Source organism: Python bivittatus, unplaced genomic scaffold (genome assembly GCF_059951505.1).
Source record: "Python bivittatus isolate LINGU-HERP-01145 unplaced genomic scaffold, Pbiv_v1 ctg000170_np1212, whole genome shotgun sequence".
NCBI classification, from domain to species: Eukaryota; Metazoa; Chordata; class Lepidosauria; order Squamata; family Pythonidae; genus Python; species Python bivittatus.
In genome coordinates this window covers 1,236,710-1,263,118 of record NW_028277039.1, presented here as the reverse complement: position 1 = coordinate 1,263,118, position 26,409 = coordinate 1,236,710, and the positions used below count along the sequence as shown (strand labels likewise).

Here is a 26,409-nt window from a genome sequence, read left to right as displayed (position 1 = left end):
AAACAAACTGGGTGAGAACTGCTTATACTTTACCGTCAAGAGAAGATTACAGCATGGGAAAGAGGAAGAAATGACAAAGAATGAATTGTGGCATGCAGACACCACTTAAACCATCCAAGCAATGAAAAACAGGTGACCTTATGCAATTTGAAAAGAAGGTGACTGAAGAAGACAATGTAAGTAATGACAGCACCAGCATCAGCATGAGTGGGCCACCCCACTTACAACAGTGGGGAACCAGTTTCCCTGGGCCCCTGAGACATGACAGTCTCCTCTTCTGAAGCAGCTGCAGTATGTTCGGTTGCAGCATTTACTACACAACGTTGTCAGGAAGAGATTTCTAAAAATGAGACTACAGTTCTTGTGTCAAGGCCAAGCTTACAGACGGCACAGACTGTTCTGTCAATTTTTGATTATTTAACAGAAATAAAAGTGAAAGTGGATTCATTGAAAGAGTCTCTTGATGTATTTACTCAGTCTTTTACAATAAATTAACTCAGATTGCTGAAGCAGAAAGCTCTGAGTCCAAAAATGATCAAGCTGTTGTAACCCAAAATAAAGACTCTATAGCTAAATCTACTGAGAAAAGGAAACAAATCCTCAAAACACCTGCCCCTCAACTTTTGAGACATGGAAGGGTTGAAAATCAAAATCAAACAACCGTATGTTGCAAACTAACCAGTTTTACCTACAAATCCCCCTTAACAGACTCATCAGCGGACGGTGGGGTTCAAAGAAAGCAATACGTTGTTCCATAAGTCAGTTACTTTGATGTCATTACTACACAATTGACTTACACTTGGTGGAGAGGCTTCCTAGTAAGATGGGCTGACATTCAGTCTATAATTCCAAGCATGCTTTTTAAAGTGAAGCCCCTGCTGGCCACCTTCCTAGTATTTCCAAGGCCTGCATTTGTGGAACACAGATCGCCCTGGTTTCTGAGTCACTACGTCAAGATGCTGCCAGTGCTTTAAATGAGAGTCAAGGAGCGGGTGCCGCCGCCGCCAGTTGCAAAGATAACAAACCAGCCCTGTCCTTGGGAGAAGCTTATTCAGATAAGCAATGTCAGGCAGAGAGAGGAGGACGGATTGCAGCTGAACTGCTGGAGGCAGAATAAATTGACACCTTTGGAGCCTTGCCAGGCTGCAAACAGGAAGATCTGCTGAAGAAATTAGAGGATCTTGTGCCAACTTTAACCACAGTGCCCAAGACAGCTGCCCCACTAATTGACTTGGTCTCCGTGCCCTATTCAGAAGGCCGCAAAAGCAGGAGTTCGTCTCCACCGCCCCTCGAAGACAGGCAACTAGGCAGGCAAGCAGGTTGCGTCACTGAAGATCCGAATACGCCACCGGGAGATGCGGGTTCAGTCCCACAAATTGCAGAGACTGCAAATCAGCGCTTACTGGTTTCCATCTCAGCTGCACTAGAGGGCACTTGGATATCTGACGTGGGCTGTTCCGGTGCAGCAGCTGGCAACGCAGGAGCCGCCGGATGTAGCCCCCCCAGTGTTTCCCAGCCCAGGCTGAACGACATTCGACTGATATTACTTCTCTATCCTTCATTTCCTGAAACACTGCAGGGTGGGAATCCAGAAGTAGGGACCCATCATTTCTGGCACACGTATCTCCAGCTATGACACAGTTTTTTTTCCAGGAAACGTGGTTGTTTTTACCTTCTTGCTGCATTGCGACAGTGGCTGGTGACCTTTGCCCCGTTCGTGCTAAATGGGCATCTCAGCAAGCAGTGACAGTCACTGACTTAGTTAGAGAAGAACCAGCCAAGTCTCTATTCAGTAAATAAAGAGGATGAAAGAGAATAAGGGTATTTGGACGATGGTCCAGAAGGCTGGGAGCAGCATTATCTGAGAGCTCCGACTGGAAGTGTAGTTGCGCCTTGTATTTTTCTACGGAGATATCTTTGTTCAAGGTTTAAAAGAATGAATTTTCCTTTCTTACTTTCAGAATATACTATGGATTCTTTTGTAATTATCCATTTTGAGCCATCCTGAAAGCCATTAATTCTTCTTTTAAAATTGTGTCTACGCTTTGTTTTGAATTCTATAACTGCTTTTAGGCACAGGCGCGAGTTGTCTCTTTTTAAGTTTGCGGCCTCGGTTCATTTTTGGCTTTTAGTTCAGATCAAAGACTGATTCAGGAACCACTGAGCCTCCAAGATCTAGCACTACATCAGGATCTCCAGTGTACTTCGATGCTTTTCCCAGGACTAAAGCTGCCCATTTTCTTTTCTTAAATTGTTTTGTTGTCTCGTGAGTAAAATGATCCATTTATCTTGTTCATTTGAAAAGAAGGTGTAACACCCCGAAAAGTGTTGGTGGGGTAGAAGCCCTGGCCCTGGATGAGGCAAGAGGTAGGCTTTTTTCTCCCACTTTTAGTGCTTCACAGCAAATTTAGTCCTAAATACAATGCGTACCAAGCTGGGTTTTGTGACCAATGGCTGTGATGGTTTTATTACCATCTAGAGACTTTTTACCCCCTGAATTGTATGTGGTTCCACAGTAATTTAATAATAATTGATCCTTGATTTAATTCCTGCTGTACCTATTTTATACAATGGTGTTCTTATGTTCTTGATTAGCTTGAAGACTTCTTATATATTTTAGATTCATAATCAGAACTATCATTTCCCCAGTTTCCATCTTTCAGTACTTCTCTGCTATGATTATTAGAAATAGTACGCCTGTCCACTTGTTAGAGAGTCAGTATAGCTATCAAGCTGCTTCGCTCTGCTGTAATGTATTTGCCTATGTGCATATGTGTACTGTATTTAAAATAAAATTATTAAAAATTAAAGAAAAAAATCTGAAGAGGGCCGGGGCCTCAAAGTGCCTGAGCACGGTCAGGGCCGTCACGGTCATGGTCACGGTCAGGGCCGTGAGTTGTGGAGCTGGGCTGGGGAAGCCCCGGTCTGAGCCTCAGTCCCTCACGCGGCGGCGGGGGGGGGGCTGAGCCGCCACTCCTTCTTTGCGAGGAGACCCCAGGAGCAGGGGAAGGACAGGCACCGGGGCAAATGAGGGCGTTAATGAGGCGGGCAAGGAGGACGCGAAGTGCCTCTGCAGGCAGGGGGGTCACTCACCAAGCTGCCCGTCAGGGTGTAGAGCCACTGCACAGCCTCCGGGTGCTGGATCACCCCCATCATTCCGTCCACAAAGAGCATGATCTGGCTGAGAGCTGGAAGGGAGAGCAGCCCCGTGAGAGCCCAGCAGGCACATGGGGGGCCGGACCAGGTTGCTTAATGCTCCACTGCTGGGTGCCCCCTGCTGGGGGAGGTACCTCTGCAGAGCACCCAGCCCGTTCCCCCCCTGCATCCCATCTGCCTTCCCATCCCTGTTGGAAGTTCTCTCTGACGGGCATGCTCCAGTGCAAATGAAGAATGTGCTGATTTCCAAAGCAGAGTTCTAAAACCCAGGCCTTTGGCTACTTGAGACAGTGGTTCCCCATGGGGGCTTAGCCCCTCATTGGCCACTGAGAGGAGAGTGCAATCCCCTCTCCCGCACATTGACAGAAAGAGCTTGGCAGGGGCTGATCAAGGAAGCAACCGTGGATGCTTGCAGAGGGCCCCTAACTGGGAGGCCACAATCGCTGGCAGAGGAATCCCTGGTGGAAGGTTGCGCTTCCCACGCTTGGGGTCCCCTACGCGGGTTTGATTCGACTTGGCAGGAATGGCACAGGACGGCCAGCCCCCCTCCCTGTGCCACCAGGTGGCCAAAGTCTGTCCTGGCTTCTCCCTGCTCGGTTGCTGCTTCCAGAAGAGCCGGCTTAAGCTAAGGGGCCGGGGGGGGGGCCGGGGGGAGAGCGCCATGGTAAGCCGCAGAGGCTGATAGCCAACAACCTTTTGCAGGAAGGGAAGCAGAAAAAGCATAGACTTCTTCGCGCCTGATTAAGGCTCTCCTCCCACCTTGCCCCCAACTCCAAGTGGCCAGCTGTTCACGCAGTTCTCCACAAGAGGGCAAACGAGAGCTGTGCACATGCTGGTGCCACTCGCCCCTTGCCCCTCTCCCAGGGCAGGGCAACCTGGGCTTCTGAAACCTTCCTCCACTTCAGCCAGGATCATGCCCCCCTCCCTACCGACGTGCAGGAAGCTGCCCGACTGTGTGGCATCTCTTCCTGCCTCCCCATGGGAGGGAGGGGCGAGAGGTGCCCAGGGCATGCAGGGAAGTGCCCCAAGGCACCTCTTCTTCCTGGCCTGGGCTGCCCCTTGGACCCAGTTTGGCTCCCAGCAGCTGCTCGGGCAGACTCACCCCGCAGGATGTAGTTCTGGTAGTTCTGGTCCGCCTCAGCTCCCACTGTGATGAGACATGTCAGCCCTTCGGAGTTCACAAACTCGGGCACCAGATCCTTATCGTCCTGTAGCCAAAGTCCGAGCCTGAAAGCCTCCCAAGGCCAGAGGCAACCCAAGCATTGTGGGGAAGCAGGGCCCAAAGCACTCCCTCCATTGGGCAGGGCTGCTCCATCCCGTTGGCATCATCCGCAACAGGCCCAGCCAGCCTCAGGTGAGAAGGACCAGCGGCAGGAGGAGCAGGCAGGGGATGCTGGGGCCCAACCTGGGCACAGAGGAGCAAACAGAGCCGGAATGAGAGCTGAAGGGCAGGACACCCCACTGCCAGGGGCTTACCTGGAAGAGCTGCTTGAGGGAGAAGAGAGAACGCCTCAGCTCGGGACCCTTGGAACGGTACAGCTTCTCTGGAGGAAGAAAAATGGGTCATCACACCCCCCCCACACACACACACAGAGACTCCTGCGGTCACAGGAGTCACAGAGAGCCTGCTTGACACTCACAGGAACCCCTGACCCTCCTTGGGAGGCTCACCCAGCCAGGGCGCCTGGTCTTCAGCTAGAAGACCCATCTGGTGGGATGCTCTGAGGACCCTCTGCCTTGGGGGGACAAGAGGGAAGGCCCCCAGCTCTTCTCCAGGCAAAAGGTTTTCAGTGCCTGCTCACGGGTACCGTCCTTTGAAGAGTCAGACTGCTCTTCCAGGAGGTTTCTTGAGCATTTGCTTTTTCTCACCTGCTCTGCTTGGGCACCAACCAGGAGATACAACTTGTTTTCAGATGACCTCTGCAGGGCATGCTGGACACCCCCTCTAAAATACGAGTAGGCCAGGCAAAAACTAAATTTGACTTTAACCTTAAGTTAATGCAGACACAGCTAGCACAATTCCTTTTGGTGCATTCAACCAATTTGGAGAACTAGGGCTTAGTTTCTACTCCAAGACAAGTCAACCAAGCTCCAATATTAATTATTTGCATATTGATGATCTGGAAGCTGAGTCGATGCCCTCAATGCCTCATCCTTCAAGGCTGGTAGACAGATCTGTCCCATTATTGTTGCTTAGGTATCACTTGAGTTAAGAAGGTCATTAAGGCATCTGGCAGCTTGTGCTATGAGAACACCTTGTAACTAATTGCCAAAAGACGAAAGTCATGATTTTCTCTTTAAAAGGGCAGAGATACATGCGGAACGTAGATAGCAGTTACCCAGGGCGGGTAGTTTGAGATATTTAGATTTAATACTTCAGGCATCTTAGCAACTTTGAAAGCAAACAAGATGCAGCCACAATTACCCGCTTTGTCTACCTAAGAGCAGGTACTATATTTTTATCAGCGATTGTAATCTGTCAACCCAAAACTTTGCCTCAATTCCTATATGAAACCCCTTTGGATGTCAGGAATTTCAGGGAAGGGTTCTGCAGGAGTTCCTGGGGTGCCAAAATGTGTACCTGAAGCAGTTTTATATATCTGAGAGCAGAAGTGAGATTAACTGATCCCAGAATATGGCTTTTAGGTATTAATTTCTGATTAAGACTACTTTGCCCAAGGCTAAAAGTTGGGTTTCTCTTATAATTTCAGACTCATTTGAAAGTTTTTAATGTTCTTAATGTTCTTCAAACTACAGAGAATAAGGAGTCCAGAAGGCCTAATGAAATCAAGCTCTATGGTTAAAGAAATTGTAAAACAAATATTAGATAGAGAATAGCAGCTAAAGGCAGACTGGATCCTGGAATCTACCAAACAAAATCAATAGCAGCTTAAATGGATAACTCGGTAATTCCTAAATGCAGGAAAGCTGAAAGCAGCACCGGCTCCCGAGCCCTTGCCAGCCCCGGGCAGCTCCAGGGTTGGAGCCCGGCCTCATCCGTTACCGGCCTTTGGGAACGGGACCAGGCGGCCGGCAGCGTCCTCCCGTAGGAACTGAGCGCATCACGGAGGGTCAGCGTCACGACAAGTGCAACGCCGAAGCCACTCAGGAGCAAAGGTCTTCCGCGAGCAGGAGCCGCCAGGGACCCACCTTCCCGGCACACTAAAGTGGCCGTGGAGAGGCTGCACCCCTTCGCGTCTTGCACCCGGGAGACAGGTGGGGTTTGGGGCAGCGGCTGGAGCCTGCCTTTCAGGGGCATCCCTTTTACTGTTTGTGCAAAGCAAGACACCCAGGTTTGTCCTCAAGCCAGATAAAACTCCTCCACACACTCCCGGAAAGGGACCGGCAGGCAGGCAGGCAGGCAGGCAGGCAGGGAGCACACCAAGGACAGGCTTTTACTAAAGCAGCCCGCAGGAGACGGGACAGCCCCACCACCGCCCGGGGGCGAGGACAGAGGCGGCCGAGGAGAAGTCTTCATCTGGTGGGGAGGGGCGTGGCAGCAGTGCTGCACTGCAGGCGTCCTACAGCTGGAAGGCCAGGGTGGCCTTGCGGGGGCCTGGGGAGCTCTGGCCACCCTTCCCTGGGTGCAAAGAGGGGGCTGCTGGATCACGGGGCCTGTCCTGTGGCTGAGGGCCCCTGCAGAGGCAGCGCTGCCTGTTTCGTGCGTCCTTCCCTAAAAGACTCCTGCACTTCCCGGGCAGCGGAGGCAGATCTAGGCAAGGCGAGAGGGGGGCTTATCGGTGTCAGCCATGCGCAGAGCACATACTGCTGCAGCATCCTGTGCATTTCCTCTGGGCCCGTGTTTTGTGGCTGGAAGCAGCATTCCATGACAGTGACAAAAGGCCTTGGGATTCTCACAACTCCAGCACAGAAAACGTTTTATTTATTTAAAGCTTTGCCCAAGATGCATCATTGCTGCCAACAAAAATACAGTTGGGTTGAGGGGAACTCAGGGCAAGAGGAATAAATGGCAGTGGCAGAAAGGCCATTAAACTAGGTATTTTCTGGCATCGCTGTCTGTCGCCTGCCAGTAGAAGGGAGGGGGAGGCTGCCTCTTTGAAGGGACTGTGAGGAGGGTCTTTGTGAACAAGGAGAAGAAAGGTTTTGCTTGGTTAGGCTTACCCCTTAAAAGGGGCAGCTGTGCAGCTCGTGTGTTGTGTGACTTTAGAGGGGTTGCGCATTCTTCGGAACCTGCACAGGTTCCATCTGATTCACCCAGCATCCTGGAGCTGGAAGGTCCCACTGAAGCCATGGAGCCCAACCCCTTGTCCAGAGCAGGAATCCAGATCTAAGCAGCCCAGACAGACTCAAACTGCTGTTACCCCAAGAAAGCTTCTAGACTGCGATTCCCTATCCAGGCCTCTGGGGTGACAGAGAAGAGCCTGAAGAACTTCCTCATGAATTCCCACCTCCAGGAAGAGGAGAGGCAGTAGTCTAAGCCTCACCAAGAAGATTAGGCCATGCAAAGTGGAAATGCCAGCCCGTTCTACTTTCACACCATCCTCTAGATGCAGAGTACGCCCTGCTTCATACTGAGACAGGCCCAACGTGTCTTGAGCTATCACTCAAAAGACAGCTCCACGCAGATGCGGACCACTAGCTTGAATTCTCCCTCCCCACCTCCAGCACTGTCCCACCAGTTCAGGTGGGGAGGCTGTGGGTCGGGGGGAGGGGATAGGCCCGCTCAGACCAACTGCAGGAGCAAACCCTCGCTCTCTGCACCGTGATGGAAGGGCCTCCTGGTGACACTCGCAGCATCTCTCTGAACCACAGGAGTACCCAACCCCTCTCCCCCGAATCCTTGGACGGGGCCACTTAAGCCGGGCATCTGTCCCTCTCTTCCAAGCGGGAATCCTAACTGACCCATCCTAGTCAGAGATGGCTGTCTGGCCTCTGCTTGAAAACAAGGGATGCGCAAAATGTTCCACACACAGAGCGCTCTGCGCACAAGACAGCATCCTAGGCGGTCCACAGACATTTTGTCCAGGGCAGAAGAGGGAGGCTGAAAAGAAACACAAAAGCAGGAGGCAGCGGCTGGCGAGGGGCTGGCTGTGCCACACTTGCGACCACTATTGGCTGTGGCTAAGCAAAGGCAGGCACTGGGAAGATGGGCGAGCAGGAAGGCAGGCCAGGCAGAAGCGGAGACTCGCCACCTGGCTCTGCGCACCCAGGATGTGTTTTGACCAAGATTTTCTGGGTTCTCCTGAACTGCAGCCCATTTAGCCGGGTCGTGCAAGACTCTGAGGACACCACTGGTGTGCTTCGGCCTGGAGTCAAAAAAAGACAACCCCCCCACCTCTCTGGTTCCACCGTTCAGCCGCTAGTATCGCTAGGAACTGCTGCTCGCCTTCGATCTGGACCCACCTCCCTGTAACGGAAATGCCTTATTCCATGCCCTGTGCTCTTCTACATGCCCCCCTCAGCCTCCCCTTTTCTCCAGGGGGCAGTCCGCTCCTTCCATCTCTCCTCACAGAAGGCACAGCCTAGTTTCCTAGTCAGATGGGCAGAAGCTTTACTGAGGGAGACCCAGACTCAAAATATGGAGGAATTTCCCGACCATGACAGCTATGAACCCGTGGACCAGCTGCCTCTTGGAGTCGCGGCGGCTCTCTCACCGGAGGGTTTCAAGCAAGGATTGGGCAGCCATTTGCTGGGATGGCCTGAGGGTTCCTGCCTGGGGTGGGGGGTTGGGCTAGATGACCTCTAAGGTACCTCCTAACTCTATTATTCTTCCACGTGAGAAATACTGTGCATGACTGTTTTGCTAATGCAAGTGGTAAAGCAACATTATTCTCATCTGTTCACAGCTAAAGGCTGACTATTTTTCTTACTTGAAGGCTTACTTAACGGAAGGAGGGGAATCTCCCCCGGAGCTCTCCTCCCCCCACTGGGAGGATCCTCTGGGGAGCCAATTCCTAGAACTCAGGACCAGCTCTTGGGCTACCACGTACCTTGAGCCAAAGCTGTTTCACCAACAGCTTCTGCACAGAGGCAGCATATCTAAGGGGCTCTCCTCTTCCAAACGCAAGTCTCCCCAATCTGACATCAGGATACCGTATCCAGAAGGAGACAGGGGGATTTGGTAAGTGGCTGCATGATTGCAGAACCCTTTCCCAGTGGATTTGCATCCCTGTCCTTTAAGAAGAGGGCTAAGTGATGCTTTTCTCTCACTGGGACTTGAAAACAGAAAATAGGCAGATACAGCCCATTTCCGGTTTAGATGTAACGCTAAGCCATAATGCGATATGTTCTTTTGCTTAGTGCAATACACAAACCCACTCATTAAGGCTTCTTCAACAAATCATAGTAAAACATCCTGGCTTGGCCAAATGTATTATTATTATTATTAACAGAACTCGTATGGCTACCTATCTCATACAACGATTCCAGGCAGCTCACGACAATCCCTAAAAACAGGATAAAAACAAAGGCACTTTTCCCCCCAGGCGCCAGACCAAGCAGCCTCCTGGCTCAACTGTCCTCCTAGCCCAAGGCTTGTCTTCATGGCCTTCCGGAAGGCTAGAAGGGCAGGGATCCCTCGGACCTCCGGTGGGAGGCTGTTCCAAAGGGCTGGGGTGGCCACCAGGAAGGTGCGCTTCTGAGGTCCCATCAGGTGGCAACTTTTAAGGGAGGGGACCTGGAGCACAGCCACCCTGTTTAACGGGCAAATACCCTCAGGGAGAGGCTGGTCTGTGCCACGTAGGGCTTTAAAGGTGACAACCAGCACCCCGAACTGCACCTAGAATGCAGCTGGGAGCCAGTGCAGCTCACGCAGCAGTGGTGCTACTCGGGTGAGCCATGGGACACCCGAACTGTGGTGCCGCTGGATGGTCTTAAGGGCAACCCCACATAGAGCACGTTACAATAATCCAAACAGGAGGTGACTCAGGCGTGAGTGACCGGATGCTCCTTCCGAGTGAGGGGGAGACTCTGGAAACTCCTGTTTTCCTGAACTCAATCTTCCTGCAGCGTTAGCTGTCAATTCTCCTCCAGCCATCAACCGGGTGCAATTATTAGATCATTTCTCTCCTGGAAACTCAGCAGTTAAACTTCACTGTAATTGCTTTACAATGGCTGCAGAAACGGTTTAGCAGCACCTGCGTTTCCACTGTTGGCCCTCTCCTTCTTGGCTGTAAACAGCCAAGATGCTGGGCAGGCTTTGGTCTTCACAACACGCTATGTTGCAACACTCTTGGTGCCTTGGACTCCAGGAAGACACACTGAGATTCTACCTATGCAAACAGGAAGAGGTTTTAGTAGCAGGAAAAGGGTTGTTTGATCCACTGGGCTGCGGCTCCTGCGGCTCTGGCTTTACACAAGCACCGCAGAGCAGGCACAGGAGCAGCCCAAGTGCGCCCTAGTCCCTAGCAGGCCACACCCTTTCCAGGGGCAGGATCGGGCACAGATCGCCCAACACGGCAGGGGCTCACCAGCTCAGACACGGAACGGAGGGCAACAGCACCCTTCTCTGACTCGCACACGCACCCAGAGAGAGTCCCTGGCACTCCTGCCCTTTCCATCCTCAAGAATCACATCACCCAAGGCTGGTAGGACGGCTCCGCGGGATTTGGGGATCCTGTGGCACACGGACGCCCCGGCTCCGTCCAGCGTAGGCAGGCATAATGGATATTGCACAGCTGAGCCAACAGCACCGTCCTCAGGCTGAGGGATCCCAGAGAGAGATGCGCCAAGGTGCATTTCCTCTTGCTGACACGATGCCTGCACTCTGTGCGTGAGCTGATTATGGTCCCATGGATTTTGAAGGGTGGGGCCCAGCCCTGGGCCCGAAAGGAGTGTCCTGGAAGGGGTTCGTTTTGAGGAAAGCTTGCCCAAGGAGGTAAGAAGACACTTAAATGCTCATGGGACTCCTGCTTGGCTGGCCCTCTCCAGAAGGATGCCCGACCCGATGCAGCAAAGCAGTTGAGGGGGGATTGGCCTAGACGGAAACATGGCTTTGGGGCAAGCAGGAAGGAAAAGGCGGGGCGGGGGAAGCCAGATACCCTGGGGCGGGGCTACTCCACTTCCCACAGGCCCTAAAAGGCAGGCAATGTGCCACTGCCCTTTGCTCCTCGGGTGCGCCCCCTTCCCCTTCCCCTTCCCCTTCCCCTTCCCCCAAACAGCCACTGAACCCACCTGACCCTGAAGCCGAGGAACTGAAGGAGTGGCAGGAAGGAGGTGAGGGCAAAGGTCCAAAGAGAAGCAGCAGGGGGAACCCGGCTCCCCCCCCAGACACACACACACGCACACACGCACACATTGTGCTCTCCATGACTCTGTCCTGGCCAGCCCCAAGGGGGGGGGGCCTGTAAAGAGAGAGTCAGGAGCCTCCTGAGGAAACACACGCACGCACACGCACACACAATTGCAGAAGCTTTTGTGAACTAGGATTCCTTCGATCAAGCGTGAAGGCAAAAAAGCATCATGCTGCCGCTTGGCCCCGATATTTGCCTTTCTCCCCCCGCCCGCTCAGGTAGAACCATCTGCCTCTCCACCCCCAGAAAAGCCACATCCTGTCCTCTGAAGCGCTGCTCCCAGAAACCTTCCTCTGCCGCCCACCGAACTGCTGACCGGCTCACCTCGCCAGCAGAGGGGACCCCCCTCAACTGGGCAGAGTGGGACAAGGCCTCCAGACCGCCCCACCCCGAACTTTCCAATGCTCTCCAGGCAGTGGCTTCCTGATCCACAGCGAGGAGGAAACAGCGGAGATCCCTCTGCCCAAAGAGCCCCTGAGAAGGACAATTGGCCCAGGAGCCCGCCCCAGTTTTGCCCACCACGCCCCGTCTGAAAGACGCCTAAACGGACCATTCCAGCCCCACGGTGTTCCCGTGATCCGGGCAAAACATACTTGGGTTACCGATTCCCTGAAAGTGCCCCCCGCTCAGCCTGGCTGCCGCCGCGCTTGATGGACCTGCCCGCCTCCCGGCTGGTACCGCAAGGTGAGCTCCAGCGCCATCCGAGAAGGCCCACCCCTGGCCCCCGGGCTCCCCTCTTTCTTCCTCCTGCAGCCCCTTTTTCCCGCAGTCGCACGGGTCCCGAAGACAGGAAGGGGCAAGAGTGGGGAAACTGCTCCCAGAGGGGTCGAGCCTGTGGGGCAGTCCCTGGAGGGTCTGGAGGGGGCAGTAAGCTGGAAGAGCAGGGGCCCAGCCCCTCAGCCATCGCCGGGAGCGCCCGTCCCCCTCTGACCGCCGGGACTGGCCCGCCAGGAGCAGCAAGCTCAGGCTGCAGGCCGAGGCCGCGGGAGGCCCAGAGCCCCCCCTCCTTCGCAGGGCCAGAGCCAGAGCCAGAGCCAAGAAAGGCCCACTGGGCGGGAAGGGGGGGAGCCACAGGAGGTCTCATGATTCCCCCTTTTTTCCCCTCCAACATCCCCCTCCCTGGTACTCTTTTCATTTTCACTTCTTTAATTCTTTATTTACATATCTGCTTCCTTCTTCAAATACCATCAGTGTGGCCTACAATAGCACATTAGAAAGCTAACAAAGTCAGTAACAACTAAAATAAGCTAAAACCAGCCGCTCTATAATACCGCATCCCGCAGCGGTGAGAAAGGAAAGCCTAGAGCAAGCAGGTGCCTCTGGCCTCGGCCATGCCAGCTGTCGTGCACGAAGCCCTCCTGGGCCTGGGGTGGAGACCTTCTGCCCCCAGTCCAGGCTGCAGACCTGCCACGGTCTCCCGCGGTGGCCTGAAGGCGAGCTGGCTGTCCTAGCCAGCCCTCGGAGCATCCGAAGACCAAGCCCGAAGACATTCACAGCTGTGGAGCCACCCCAGGAAGGCCCCTTGTGAGGGCTCCTCTGGGACCCTGTGCCTGCGCCATCTGCTGCACTGCTGGGACCAGCCACGAGGCACCGGCCTCCCAAGCCTGGCACTACCCTCAGGATCGCCGGGGCTGGCCCCTAAGCGTTTCTGCTGCTCCGCGCCCAGCCCCCAGCAACCCCGGTCTCGGGAAGCACAGGGCTTGCAACACGCATCAGCGCACCCAAGACAGGATGCAGCAGAAACGCAGGCCTGCAAGTGCTGACTCACAAGGAGGCAGCAGAGGAAGACGCCCAGGTCTGGGGAGAGGGAGGGAGAGCCCCACTGAAGATCGAAGTCCACGGCTAGGATGTTGCTCTGCCTGCCAGGCTCTGCTGATGGCTAGACTCTGCCCCCTCCGCTGGGCAAGACGTCTGAAGACACCCCCCCAATCTGGGCAAAAGCAAAAGCTTAGTTTGGAAGGAATTCTCAGCAGCAGCAGCAGCACACTGTCCCGACTGAAGGGCAGCAGAGGTTTCACGTGGCAGACAACGGGCACAAAACTGAACTGCAGGACCGCCACGAGGCCAAAGGCTTCCAGCGCAGCCGTCACCCAATCCAGGCCCACACAAGGCTACGTGGGTTTGTGAAAAGAGACCTGGGCAAAGGCCCCTTGGGGCCAATGTCCCCATCACACAACCGCCTGCTTGAGAAAATGACCAGGACCCTCCTATGAAGCCCCTGTTGCCCACCACTAATTCTTTCTTCTTTCAGTGTTTAGAAAATTTGTCAAGATGCTTCCCTTTCGCCAAGCATTTATTTACTTATTCATCTATTTCATTTCAATTTATGTGGCTGCCCAACTCAACACCATGAATCTGGGTAGTGAACAGCAATTAAAAAAAAACATAAAATAACAATTACACCCCAATAAATACTTAAATGGCAGCCAAGGTAAAAAAAACCACCTGAACTGTCAATGTACCCGTCCCGTGGGCTCTGTCACATACTCCAACCCCCAGGCCCGGTGACACAGGCAGGTCTTCAAGGCCTTATGGAGGGCCAACAGCAGTGGGGCTAGTCTGATCTCGGTGGGGAAGGGGGGCGATGTTCCAAACAGCAGGCACACGGCCGAAAAAGGCTCTCCTCCTGGGTGCCATCAGATGGCAGTCTGGCTCGCATCTCCTGCCAGATCTGATGGGATGGGGAGACACAATCAGGGAGAGGCACTCCCACAGATGATCTGGCCCCATGCCGTGAGAGGCTTTATGGGTAATTGCCTTGAGCTGGACCCAGAAGCACGTAGGCAACCAATGCAGCTCACAGAGCAGAGGTGTAGTATGTGCCAGTCTAGGAGCTCCCGTAACTGCCCTCACCGCTGTGTTCTGGAAAGGCTGAAGCTTCCGGATGCACTTCATGGGCAGCCCCATGAAAAGCACACTGCAGTAGTCCATTCGGGAGGTGACTAAGACACGAGTGACTATGAGCAGAGTGTCTTGGTCCAGCAATTGGCGCACAACACAAAGCTGTGCAAAAGCCCTCCTGGCCACAGCTGCCACCTGTTCCTCAAACAGGAGCCGCAAGCCCAGGAGGACCCCCAAGGTGCGCACAGCTGCTGTTCAGAAGTAACCAATGGAAAACCCCCAGAACCCGCAGCCCTAAAGCCCAGAGCCACCTCGGTCGCCTAGGACCGAGCTGAAGCCTGCTCTTCCCAGTCCAGACTTCTACAGCCTTCAGACAGAGCCTCCACAGCAGAAATGCAAAGCTAGGTACCATCTGCACACTGATTGCTAGATCACTTAAACATTGATGTTATCATTAACTTTAAGCTGCTGTTTCACTTTTTAATGTGCTGTTACCATTTAAAATTCTGCTCGGTGACAGTGTTCAGCCAGGAAGAAAGGAGGGCTAAGAAATTATTCTGTCTCACACTGCAGAGGGCAGAAGGAATGGCCCTGAAGGATAGGAGGAAGAGTCGCTACCCAGGCAACTGTCAGATAAGCGGGGCAAGAAAGTAACCTGAGAAAACGTCCCAGACAGGCCGCTCCCTAGTTCACACAAAGATAAGGTAAGGGAGGGGGAAGCACATTCAGACTTGCAAGGTTCTCTTACTATAGCTTTGCTATAAAAGTAGTCCTGGCCTACTTGGCCTTGGTTTCTTAGTCTGGTCTACCTTGTGGGGCTGACACACACAAGTGATCAACCAGATATGTTTGGGAAGCTCACAAACAAGTAATCCTCTCCCCCCTGCAGTTGATATTCAAGGGTGCTCTAGAAGGAAGCAAACAGCCCACAAGAGGTAGCCCTGAAAGCCCAAATTCCTTGGGATTGCCTCACCTCTTCAACATCTTTTGGTGGCCCCATCATACCTGATGGCAGCAAAGTGCATTACAGAAAGAAGCCATTTTTTTTAATGCTCCTGAATTTTCAGTGAACGAATCCAAATTCTCACCCAGTGACAGAGGAAGGAAAGCTTCTGTTTCTGTCTCTCTCCCCATTTTCTATACCATCCCTGCTTTTCTCTACATCCGCCACGTCTCCCTGTGCTGCAGGCCCTGTCACTTGCCCTCCCCGGGTTGTTTCCTCCTACCCATTTTCCATCTCCACAGTTTCTCACCCGAGATTCACACGAGGTTCTTCCTATGCCATTTTTCCTACTAATTCGAAGCATGAGATTTGTCTTTCATACAGCAGCTGCCACAGTTTACATTTCTGCTAAGACCTCCACCGTGGCTTCATAGGTTTTAAGAATAAACAGAAGAGGAAGATGTTAACAAAAAAAAAAAAATGAAAACAGAAGATCAAACAGAACCGATGAATAAAGCAGGTTTTAAGAGTGAGAAGTAAAATACCTGGGTATCATAATGACAAATATGAACTGTATGCTATTTCAAAACAATTATGTTAAAATATGGAATGAAGTTAAAAAGATATGTTAAGATGGGAGAAATTACAATTGTCATTGTTGGGTAGAATGTTGGTAATAAAAATAAATACTTTACTTAGAATGATGTTTTTGCTTCAGACAATACCTGTTTTGACAACTGATGGACCATTTAAACAGTGGTAGAAGGATATATCTAAATTTGTGTGGCAGGGGAAAAAACCATGAGTTAAATATAAGGTGCTACAAGATGCAAAGGAAAGAGGAGGATTGGGTCTACCAGATTTGAAATTGTAATTTGTAGCTTCCTGTTTGGTTTGGATGAAAGAGTGGGTGCTGTCGAGAAACAGAAGGCATTTGGCGTTAGAAGGACACGACCTGAGATTTGGGTGGCATGGACATTTGTGGTACGACAAAGTCAAGGTCAACGTGGATTTTAAAAACCATTACGTTAGACAGGGCATATTGAGAATATGGAATAGCTACAAACCCAGATTGTGCCCCAAAATACCTATGTGGCTCTCAGCACAAGAAGCATTGTATAGACGAGAAATAGTAAGCTAACATAAATGGCTAACTTATTGTGAGAAACTAGAATTTTGTATCTAGTTGGTCTTGTGGTGAAGGCCCCAGGCTAGAAAGCGGGAGACGGCGAGTTCTAGTCCCGCCTGAGGCGTGAAAGCCTTAGGCCGGGTGACTTTGGGCCAGTCCCTCTCCCTCAGCCCAGCCCACCTCACAGGGTGGTTGTTGGAGGGGGAAATAGGAGGAGGAAGGAGTATTAGCTATGTTCGCCGCCTTGAGTTATTTATAAAAATAATAAAGGTGGGCTAGAAAAAATAAAATAAAATCAAGAGAAGAACTGGTAGCAGAGGGACATAATTGTCAATGGTTCTCTCATTTACGATTATTAGAAAGATTTAAAGTAGATAAAAGAATTTATGGTTTTGAACATTCTAAGACTGAGTCTGAATTAGAATTGTGTACATATGATGAACACGTAATTGCTAAAATGTATAAACTTTTACTGAAATATGAAATAGAACAAATGAAAGACTGTATGATAAAATGGGATAAAAAATTTGGTAATAATATACAGTCAGAACAGTGGAAAAATACGTGGCTGAAGGGATTGAAATTTAGGAAGGAAGGGATCCCTGACTTCTTTCCTGCCTCCCTCTTGCCCCTGTGCCCAATTGGCTGGCAGCAAGGCCCGATGGCTGAGCGGCGATCGGCTGCTTTGGAACCGAGGCCAAAATCTGAAATCTCCTAACGGCAGTGGGCACTGAGGGGAGGCCTAGGGAGCGACTTGGATGCCCACTGGCGAGGTAGGGCTGGCTGGGGGGCACCAGCGGTCGATGGGTGAGCCCTCCTCCTCCCTCGAGGGAGGGGCCCTTGGGGACATGCCGGAATGGGGAGCGGGGGCACAGTGTCTGCGTTCCGCCTCCTCCCAGCAAAGTGGCAGGCCATTCCGTGGGTCAGCTGAGGAAGGAGGCGGCGGCTTCGCGAGGGCACTCCTGAGGGGCGAGGGGGGCGGGCAGATGGCACAAGCCTGTATTATATGCGGGGCAGGAGATTTCTGATGCTCCCTGGAAGTCGCTCCCACCCCCGCTGCTTTTTGCCCTTGGCCATTCTGTTTCTCTGTTTAGGTAAGGAGGCATCTCTACAACGATGACCAGGAGGTCATGGGTTGTCTGGTTATGTTATAATCTTAAAGAGAATTTTTATAATTTTTATAAGATGATGTACTGTTGGTATTTCACCAGAGAAATTGTCTAGAATGTATAAATTTATGTTGGAAATGTGAAGAGACATTTTACCATGTTTGGTGGACATAAAAAAGCCAGAAAATTCTGGATCCACATACATACACTGATTCAGAGGATTTTGAAGATTAATATACAATTGAAACCAGAGGTTTTTCTTTTGGGTTTGGTGGACAAACAGTTGGAAAAAAGTCACGGAACTTTGTTTTTGTACATGACAACTGCAGCGAGATTATTGTATGCACAAAGATGGAAAGACTCGGCAATACCCACAGTGGAGGAATGGTTGGTGAAGATGATGGAATTCGCTGAGATGGCTAAATTGACCTCTTTGATCAGAGAAAAGACAACATCTACATTTATGGCTGACTGGAAACCCCTTATGGACTTTTTGGGTAAAACAGAAAAAAATGAACTTATGATTTATGGTTTTGATGATTAGACAGGATAGGTTATAAGAAACAAGAGAGGTATGTTGTAACCATAGAGTGAGAGGTGAACTTATAATTGTACTTATAACTGCTGTAAAGAAAATTAGAAGCTACTTCTTTGTACCTTTTTTCTTTCTTTTCTATTTTTTCTTTACTCTCTTCTTTCTTGCACTTTTCTTTCTTTCTCTTTCTTTTCTTTTTCTTAGTTTGTGTTAGTTTGTGTTAGTTTTTATATTCTTTTTAAAAATATTTAAAATATATAAAGAGATCTCCACCATGACCAAAGGATGGGGCAACAGCTGGCCTTGCCAGGGTCTCATGAGCCCCACAGAAGTGCTGTTCCTGTGGCCAAGGCCCAGACAGGACTCACCAATGATGGCGTGCACTCGAACTGAGAGCTGTGTGCGCAGAAGCAGGATCGGCCGCCTCCCTTTGCTGCAACAAGAAACCAAGCGGGACACGGTCAGGACGTGCCAGTGCAGCTCCAGCAAGCATCCAAGAACCCCTTCCTAGTTCAAGACCCACCACCACCAGCGCCCGTCATCTGCTGAAACCAAAAGGCAGCATTCAAAGGAGAAGGACGCCAGATAAGAGCCACAGTCTTCCCACGGAAGCCCAGCAACGGGGGTCAGGGAGGGAAAAGGAGCTGCATGCGTGGACACCAAGCAGGATGAACTTAGCTTGCACATGACCTAATAGCCATAGATTGGGATCTGCTTGGTTGCATCACACACATTATGTCTTAGACTGCAACTTCTGAAACCCCCAAATTACAGATGCGGTTCTCCTTCCAGATTAAAGACTCTAGACAAGCTGGCGTGAAGTGCGTACAAGGGAGATTGCATGCGCAAAAAGGTGGTAAAATCCTCGCAGCAGAGATTCACCTGATATCTTCATAGAACCCTTCCAGCTCATCTTTCTGCTCCAGCAGCGAAAGTTCAAGGTCCAAATAGTGTCCAGAAGGCAACACTTGCAAGGTGCAGTCCTCCAGCTGCAAAAGAGGGACACATCTGGATGTTAACAAGGCAAGGAAAGTATGCTCTGGAATTCTTCCGGCCCCTTTCCCAGCGGTGGGCACAGAAGGGGTCTGCATTTTCAGAGGGGGAACCCGGAGCACCCGCATCCAACGCCTGCTCCCTTTCGAGGCAGGACCAGATCCTGCCCCTCAGCTCAAGCTGTTTGGGCCCCAGGACTAACACTGAGGCCTGAAATCAGATGCACACACCAGCGGATTCACTCTGCAAGCGGGTCGGCCTGATATGGCTGGCAAGAGCCACCCTGACCATCCAGGGTGGGTTGCCTAGATGAGGGGAGCCAAGAGAGCTGCATCCTCAGGTCCACTATGGCACCCACCTGCATCCTTCCTGCTCACCCCTTTTGTGCCTTTGGTTCAGATTTAGAGTCCTCCACGTTTCAGAAAAGCAGCCTGTGTGACTTGGAGAAGAATTTCCTCCCAGGGTTGAAGAGAAAAGAATCAGGGCCTCTGAGGAGGGAGGCATGAGTTTGCAGGTGCCATTCCCCTCCCCAGGCTCAGGGAGAAGCCCCCAGCTCAGGCAGGGCTCCAGAGACCTGGAAGGGGAGATCTGCCCCCGAGCCCTTACAGGAGCAACCGCTGACTTGGCACTCAGGAAAAATGTGAGGCAGATCCAAAAGTCTCTGTGGCCCCCAGAGAACTCCCTTGGCCTGGCCACAAAACCAGCCAAAGGGGCAAAGTGGATTCTGTGCAAATCTGGGGAGCCCACCGCCAGACGCTGAGCTCCCAGGAGGACAGGCAGTGCATCCAGCCTGGCGCTGCAGGAATCTCTCAAGGATAAGGCCAAGCAACTGAAGAACAGCTGGATCCAACACCCCCAGGCCCACTTGCAAGCAACCCTTCTCTGGCCCCCTCCAGCCCCACCCTTGGCTCTCTCCGAGAGGCGCTGACCCCCACCTTGCCCATTGGGAAAGGACTCCACTTTCAGAAGCAGCAACTTTCCAGCTGCGGGCTCTACGGGGCCACACCAGGGGCTCCTCCCAAGTCTTGCTCGCCATGGCAACAGCAATGGAGCCTCCGTCTCATCGACAGCCTGTTGCCGAGGCACCGGAATCCAAGCTAAGGTATTTCCGCACAAAAACTACCTTTTCCGTTTTGTGCCAGCAGAAGGTCTCCCGGGTGGGCATTCCGGGGCTCACAGACAAGGCATCTTGGGTGGTCAGCAATCTGCTGGGCCCAGCTGGGCCACTGCAGGACCACCTCATCCCATCCAGCTGCCGAACTCTGTGCCTCCATGGATCTTCCCACTGTGGCTGTCACAGGGCCTGGGCACCTCACCTTAATGTCCATAGGAACAGCAGGAGGTCAACATTCCCACAGCTATAGCTTTTAAAAACCGCTGCAGAGCGTTCAGCCCCTGGCCTGATTCATTCTGCACGGGCAGAAGATTCCACAAGCAATAAACATTTTATTCTCGACAAACTGGCTAATCTAAGAATTTGGGGTGAGGCTGTTCTTATGCAACCGCGTGAACCTCCCTTGATGACCAGTCTTGGGCCTCACAACTCTTCTTGTCCAAGTACAGTAAAAAAAAATGGGGAGGGGCAACAGTCAATGTTCAAGCAACTCTCCCAATAAAGGACTTTTCAAGGAATGGCATTTGCACTTAATTTTACAGGGCTAACAGGTATAAGATTAATTATAGTAAATAATGAATGCATCAGAACCGTGGGATTTGTTCCCAACTGGGGCCCCAAGACGGGCATCTCAGACTCCCAGTAATGCTCCAGCTCAGCTCCGAACAACCCAAACAGCCAAAGGTGGCATCAAGGCAAGCTTATCAAGCACCATATGAGGTGCCTGTTATGGGCTGTCCTTACTGCAGGCCTTGTTCAAAGAGCTTCACGAGCACACGTTCTTCCAAGCTCATCCACTGTAGACTGAGGGAAGCACACGAGGCAGTTTACAACAAGGTTCCTTCTGGGGTACTTCTCCTGTCATCCTGAAATTTGGTATCTTTAAACTCAAGCAAGCCAAAAAGGCAGAGTTCCTCTGTTTGCTGTATACAGAGCTTACATCATGCAGCACAGGGTCTTATTTTAGCAGCTACTGACCTAAAAAATGTGAGGGTCATTGTTTCCCAAGGCTTGAACTCTATGCAGAAAAAGTCTCTCTTCCTATTGTCAACCCAGATCAAAATGTACTCAGACTGCAAATCCCTCCAGATGATTCAAGCAAGAGCAGGAACACCTCGGCCCTCCTCCTGGTAGGCAAATCTTTCCCAGTCCCAGCTGTACCGAAGTAAAGTGCCAGAGGCGCTAGATGCAACATCAGGACTATGTAAAAGGAGGTAGAAGTTGAGGAACCTGGAATCACAGGAAGTTTTAGACTGGGCAATAAAATGTTATGAAGAAAATTCTTGGTGTTCTTCAAAACCTGCTTCATAAACACAGACTCTACACCTGGACATCGTTGAATGCACAGCCCTGCAAACAAACTGATGACAGAAGAGGAAATGGAAGATAGAGAAGAGCATCTAGTCAGTCAGGGCCACACCAGGTGCAGACTGGCATCAAGTAGACAGATTAAACAGAGTAGATGAGTCAGCAAGATACCAATCTAGAGAATGTACAGTCAGAAGATAAGAGCAATAAAAGTAACAGATTTACTCTGTCTGACATGTGAAAGAAAAGCTAAGGAACTATGGAATAAGAGAAGAGGCACCATTAAAAAATTACTGTAAAAGTGGGGGGAAAAAACCAAATTTCCAAAGAGGAAAAGTCTCTTGATAGGCAAGGAAAGTCTGAGGTGGAAAGCCTTGGACATCAAGAAGAATGGACAGCTAAGCCCAGACTTCCAAGGTCAAGCCAAAAAAGACACGGACGAGAATGTTGTGAATAGAGGGGCAAAGCAAGAAAAGGGAAACAGAGAGATCAAAGGGAAATTTACAACCAAAGTAAGAATACTCAAGTATAAATGCAGGGGAGCCAAAAAAGGCAAACAAAATTAAAGATGGAAAGACTTTTCTGAAATCTTTTACATCTGTAGTGAGAGAACATGACTCTGCTAAAAAGGGAGGTAAAATAGATAACAGACCAGCTGTTAAAAATCCTGTTTAATTCTCATCCAGCCTTTCAGAATCCTAGTACTGCATACACTTATCAGTTGAGCAATTTAGTAATCTAGCTTTTAAGTACTTTAGATGCTCCCTAGCATTTTAATGTTCCCATTTATACTGTATTTTTGTTTGTTTTAACTTGTTCTATGTGATTTATTTATTCATTTATTTTTATTTATTTATATTTCAAATTTGGTCACTGCCCATCTCACTAGGAAGTGACTGGGTGGTTTACAATGAAAAAATATATATTAATTAAAATACAGTAAAAATAGTATAAAAATACAATGAAAATACAATAAAAACCAAATACATACATACATAATAATATCTTCCAAGGTGCTGCTGGTAGAAAAGATATTAACATACAGGAGCACACTAGCCATCTCTGGGGTTGGTTGTCCCTTTTCACACCCCATGCAAGTTGGCAGAATTTAGAAAATCTTCTTTTAATTTTTCCTGAGCTCTGTACTTCTGATATGAAACTGTATAAAATTTTGGACAGTGACACAATAAAGAATGCTAGGTGCAGATAAAATTCCCACTAAACTGTTTGAGCCATGGAGCAAGGCAGTTAAAGTGCTAACAGATCTACGTCAACAAATCTGGAGAAGTCTGGCAGAGAAATTTCCCTAGGGAAATTAAAGAGAAAGCGCAATGGTTCAGTAATTTGTACAAATTCCTCAGGCCAAGTTTTGTTTCAGACAATAGTGCCGCACACGGAGAAAAGCCACATTAACAGGCAGGTTTCAGAAAAATCAAAGGGGCATGAGATCAGACAGCTAATGTAAGATAATGCAGAAAGTCAGATAAAACAAGGTTCAGCTTTGTTTCAGTGACTACACAAGACTCTTAGCCAGAGTCCAGATGTCCAGATCATGCCAGAATGTGTAATATATTAAAGCTAGTAGGTGCAGCTAGACCACTTGATTACTCTTCTAGGAACTTCTTACTCTTCTCTTTTAATTTTGCTCAACTTTTCAGGGAGCAAACTGCTTACCCTAACAGTTAAATGAGGAGACAGACTGAGTCAGAAGAGGAGGACAGCAGGCATAAATGGATGCTTCACCCATATCTGTTTAACCTACCCTAAATATGTTGTAATAATGGCAGAACTGGGAGAGATGATAGCAGGAATCAAACAGGAAGCTGAAAACCAAACGTTTGCTGATACACAGCCACCTCCACTTTGTTGATAGAAAGGAAATAAGGCTTGAAACAACTCTTTACGAAAGTAAAAATGGGAAGTGGAAAAAGCCAAGTTAATGTTAAATATTAAGAAAACAGGGGTAAATGTCAACAGGCATATTTAGCGAACTTATCATTTATGGCAAAGAGATGAAAGTGGCACACAATTTGAATAAAAAGGAATGGACAGTGTGCTGGAAAAGTAAGGAAGAGATTTATCCTAGGGACAAACTTAGACAAAATATTGGATGTTTCATTCATTCATTCATTCAATTTTGATGTCACCCAACTCCAACTCTGGGTGGCTCACAACAATAAGAGTAACATAAAAACAACAAAACACAAAGAATTAACCAGAAAAAGTACAAAAACACCTACAGAATTACAAGAGGACAATCCAAGCAGCAAAGCAAAACATAAAATATGTTGTCCAAGTTTCAGTAAAGACTGAAGTAAGAACATTTGAGTGACAACAAAGATCAGACTAAAGCAATGGTCTTTCCAATGTAATGTCTGGCTCTGAAAGCGGAGCACTAAGAATGATCAAGAGAAGGAAGACAAGACGCTTCTGAATTATTGATTTGGTGACAGTTGCTAAGAGCTTGGCGTCTGCTGGTCCTCCACCAGATAGCCTGACTGCTCTTCAAGGTGACGATCACACAAGCAGAAGCTCAAGTATGTTGAGGACAGGACATGAGTGGATGATGGACTAGGGAAAAAGACAGTTATACTTGGCAAGAATGAGGGAACCAGGAAGGAATGCCAATGAATAAGTGAGACGGGCAGCATCCGAGATTAATGGGATGCCCTTGGAAGACCCTCAGGTTTTACTAAAGATAGGCCAAGATGGTGAGTGTTTGACCATGTGGTCACTAGGAACTCAACCCTACTTGAGGGTAGTTGGCTGGCTAACTAATTCTGCATGTTATTGTCTTCTTATATGGAGATTAATCTTTTATGGGCAGCTTAAAACTAAAATAAATAAATGCAACACGTGTGTGCCACAGTGCTGTCAGATTCTCAAGGTTTTCTGCCTTGTGTTATTAGTGTCTACGCGTTTGATGAGAGTAGAGAAGCAGTCGGTTGCTTACAGCCCCATTTGGTGACAGCTCCTCTGCACTTGAGTCCACCAACCCACTGGGGCCATGCCAAAGAACGTGGCCCACACTGCCCTCTGCCTCTGCAAAATCCTCCCCTGTGTTTTCCCTCCTGAAGGACCCCCCATCTGGACAAGGGAGCTTCAGAGGAACTGAGGGCTCCATGACCCTCTTAGGGGCCCAATATTTGTCCTTCCATCTCATCCCACAGCCCCACTGCGGGCATTTTTAAAAGCTTCCATATTAAACCCAAGGATCACTTAGCCAGGCCTGCAGCTGCTTTAACATTTGGAACCACCACCAGGCTATGATAACAGTTGTTATTTTTGCACTTGGTTGGAAATGCTGTTCCTGTTTGTTCCCAGCTCCTTTTAGCAACAGACAAAAAATATCCCCCGGCCATGACTATGGCAACATGAGCCACTCAGCTGCTTTGCGCCGAGAATAAAAAAGGCCCCGAGTGTGTCACGCGGCGGGAGGCCACACAGCCGGGACCAGCCCCGGCAAGCCCGGCCGGGGCAGGGACCCCCGAGACCGCTACCCGGAGCAGGGAGGACGGCGCTCCGGCCCAGCTGGCGTGGCTCCGGGGACTTCTCTTTGGGGACAGGGAACGGGAGCGCCCCTCGCCGAGGAAGCGCGCGCGCCAGGCAGGGTAGACCCACCAAGGCGATCCAAACCATCCGGGGCATCGCAGAACCCGGCGCAGGGGTCGGCAGCTGACCCTCCCTAGTGGTTCATCTTGACCTGGGCCAGCTTTGGGGGGCAGCCTGCTCGCTTAGTTAGGGCCCAACGCAACCCGTGAAGCCGGAAAGCAGCGAACTCGGCGACCCAGTTGAGGGAGCTGGGTGACTCCAGCGGGAGCGCGCGCGTCTGGCAGAGGCAGCTCACGGGGATGGAGGAAGCCCTCGCCCGCTCTTCCGCTACCCTGGGACGGGACTCACCCCACCCCCCCGACGGCGGGTCCTGTCCGAGCACGCAGGGCCGGAGCGGGGCTTCCCGCACCCCCCGCCGCCCGCCCCACCTGGCGCCCCGCCCGAGCAGGTCTCCTTCGCCCAGCCCCGGAGCGCCGCGGGCCACCTGCGCGCGGGGGAGTGGCGCTCACCCGCAACGGCGCGCCCAGCAGGCGGAGGAAGGCGGGCACTTGCGCGGCGAGCGGCAGCGCCTCCAGGACGGGCTGGGCCGGCGGGCGGCGCGGCTCCGGGAAGGCGGCGCAGGAGAAGGGGTCCGCGTCCTCCAGGTACTGCAGGCGGCACAGCACGGCGCCCGACGCCTCCGGGGCCGCGGGCGGCTCGGCCATGGTGCGACGGCGGTGGCGGTCGCAGCGGATCTGCGGCGCGCTTCCCGGGCGGCGGCGAGGCCGCGGGCGGGCGGGGCTGTGGCGCCGGAGGGGAGGCGGGCGGGCGCGCTGCGCCGACCTGGGATTGGTGAACCGGAGACCCGTCCGGCCGAGGCCCCCGGGCGGGGCCTCCCGGGGCCCCGCGCCCGCCTTCCAGGGCGGGGCGCCCGCGGAGACCCCCGGCGAGGCTCGGGCGGCGGCCCAGCCCCGGCGCCCCACCCGCCCGCCCGCCCGCCCGCCGCAGCTGACCGGCGGCGGCGGGAAGGCGCTTCCTGCTGGCACTGCCACCCTGCGAAAAGCCGCCCCTGCGGCCGCACCACCCTCGGCCCTCTGGGCGCCCGGCTGCGGGGGAGCTGCGAGCTTCTGGCGGCGTCCGGCTGCCTGTGGCCGGAAGCCGCCTGGCCGGAGGCGCGCCGTCCCTCGCGGGCGTCCTTGCGCGGATCCAAGCGAGGGCGCGGAGAACCCCCCCTGCGCCGAGGGTTTGGTGCGCCAGGCGGGCGCTCTCCTCTCCCCCCGCGAGAACCGTCGTCTCGCCGGCAGCCTGGGTGGGAGACCCAACTCGCGCCCCCGTTTCGGGTTACCCCGGCGAGAAAGGGGCGAAATACGGTTTTCCCAAGTCCTCTTGGCTCTCGTGTTCCAAGCAGCTCTAACGAAGTTCAGCGTTGGGCCTTTTTTAGAGAGATCTCAGCTAAGAAAAAGGGTCAGCATCTTTGACCAGTTCACACATTGGACTA

The 26,409-nt window shown here is 51.6% G+C and overlaps 1 protein-coding gene across 2 annotated transcripts in view; it reads right to left on the bottom strand.

The window, feature by feature from the left end:
- FHOD1 (formin homology 2 domain containing 1) overlaps positions 1-25,779 on the bottom strand; it is a 41,819-nt gene extending 16,040 nt beyond the window's left edge. For both annotated transcript variants that reach the window (XM_088135468.1, XM_088135469.1), the window contains exons 1-6: positions 25,442-25,779; positions 18,848-18,954; positions 18,334-18,398; positions 4,633-4,700; positions 4,259-4,364; positions 3,094-3,188 (exon numbers count right to left, since the gene is read on the bottom strand). In XM_088135468.1, the coding sequence (XP_087991594.1) occupies positions 3,094-3,188; positions 4,259-4,364; positions 4,633-4,700; positions 18,334-18,398; positions 18,848-18,954; positions 25,442-25,636 (636 nt within the window). In that variant the 5' untranslated portion in view covers positions 25,637-25,779. The remainder of the gene's footprint in view (positions 1-3,093; positions 3,189-4,258; positions 4,365-4,632; positions 4,701-18,333; positions 18,399-18,847; positions 18,955-25,441) is intronic.
- Between the last annotated feature and the right edge of the window lie 630 nt (positions 25,780-26,409).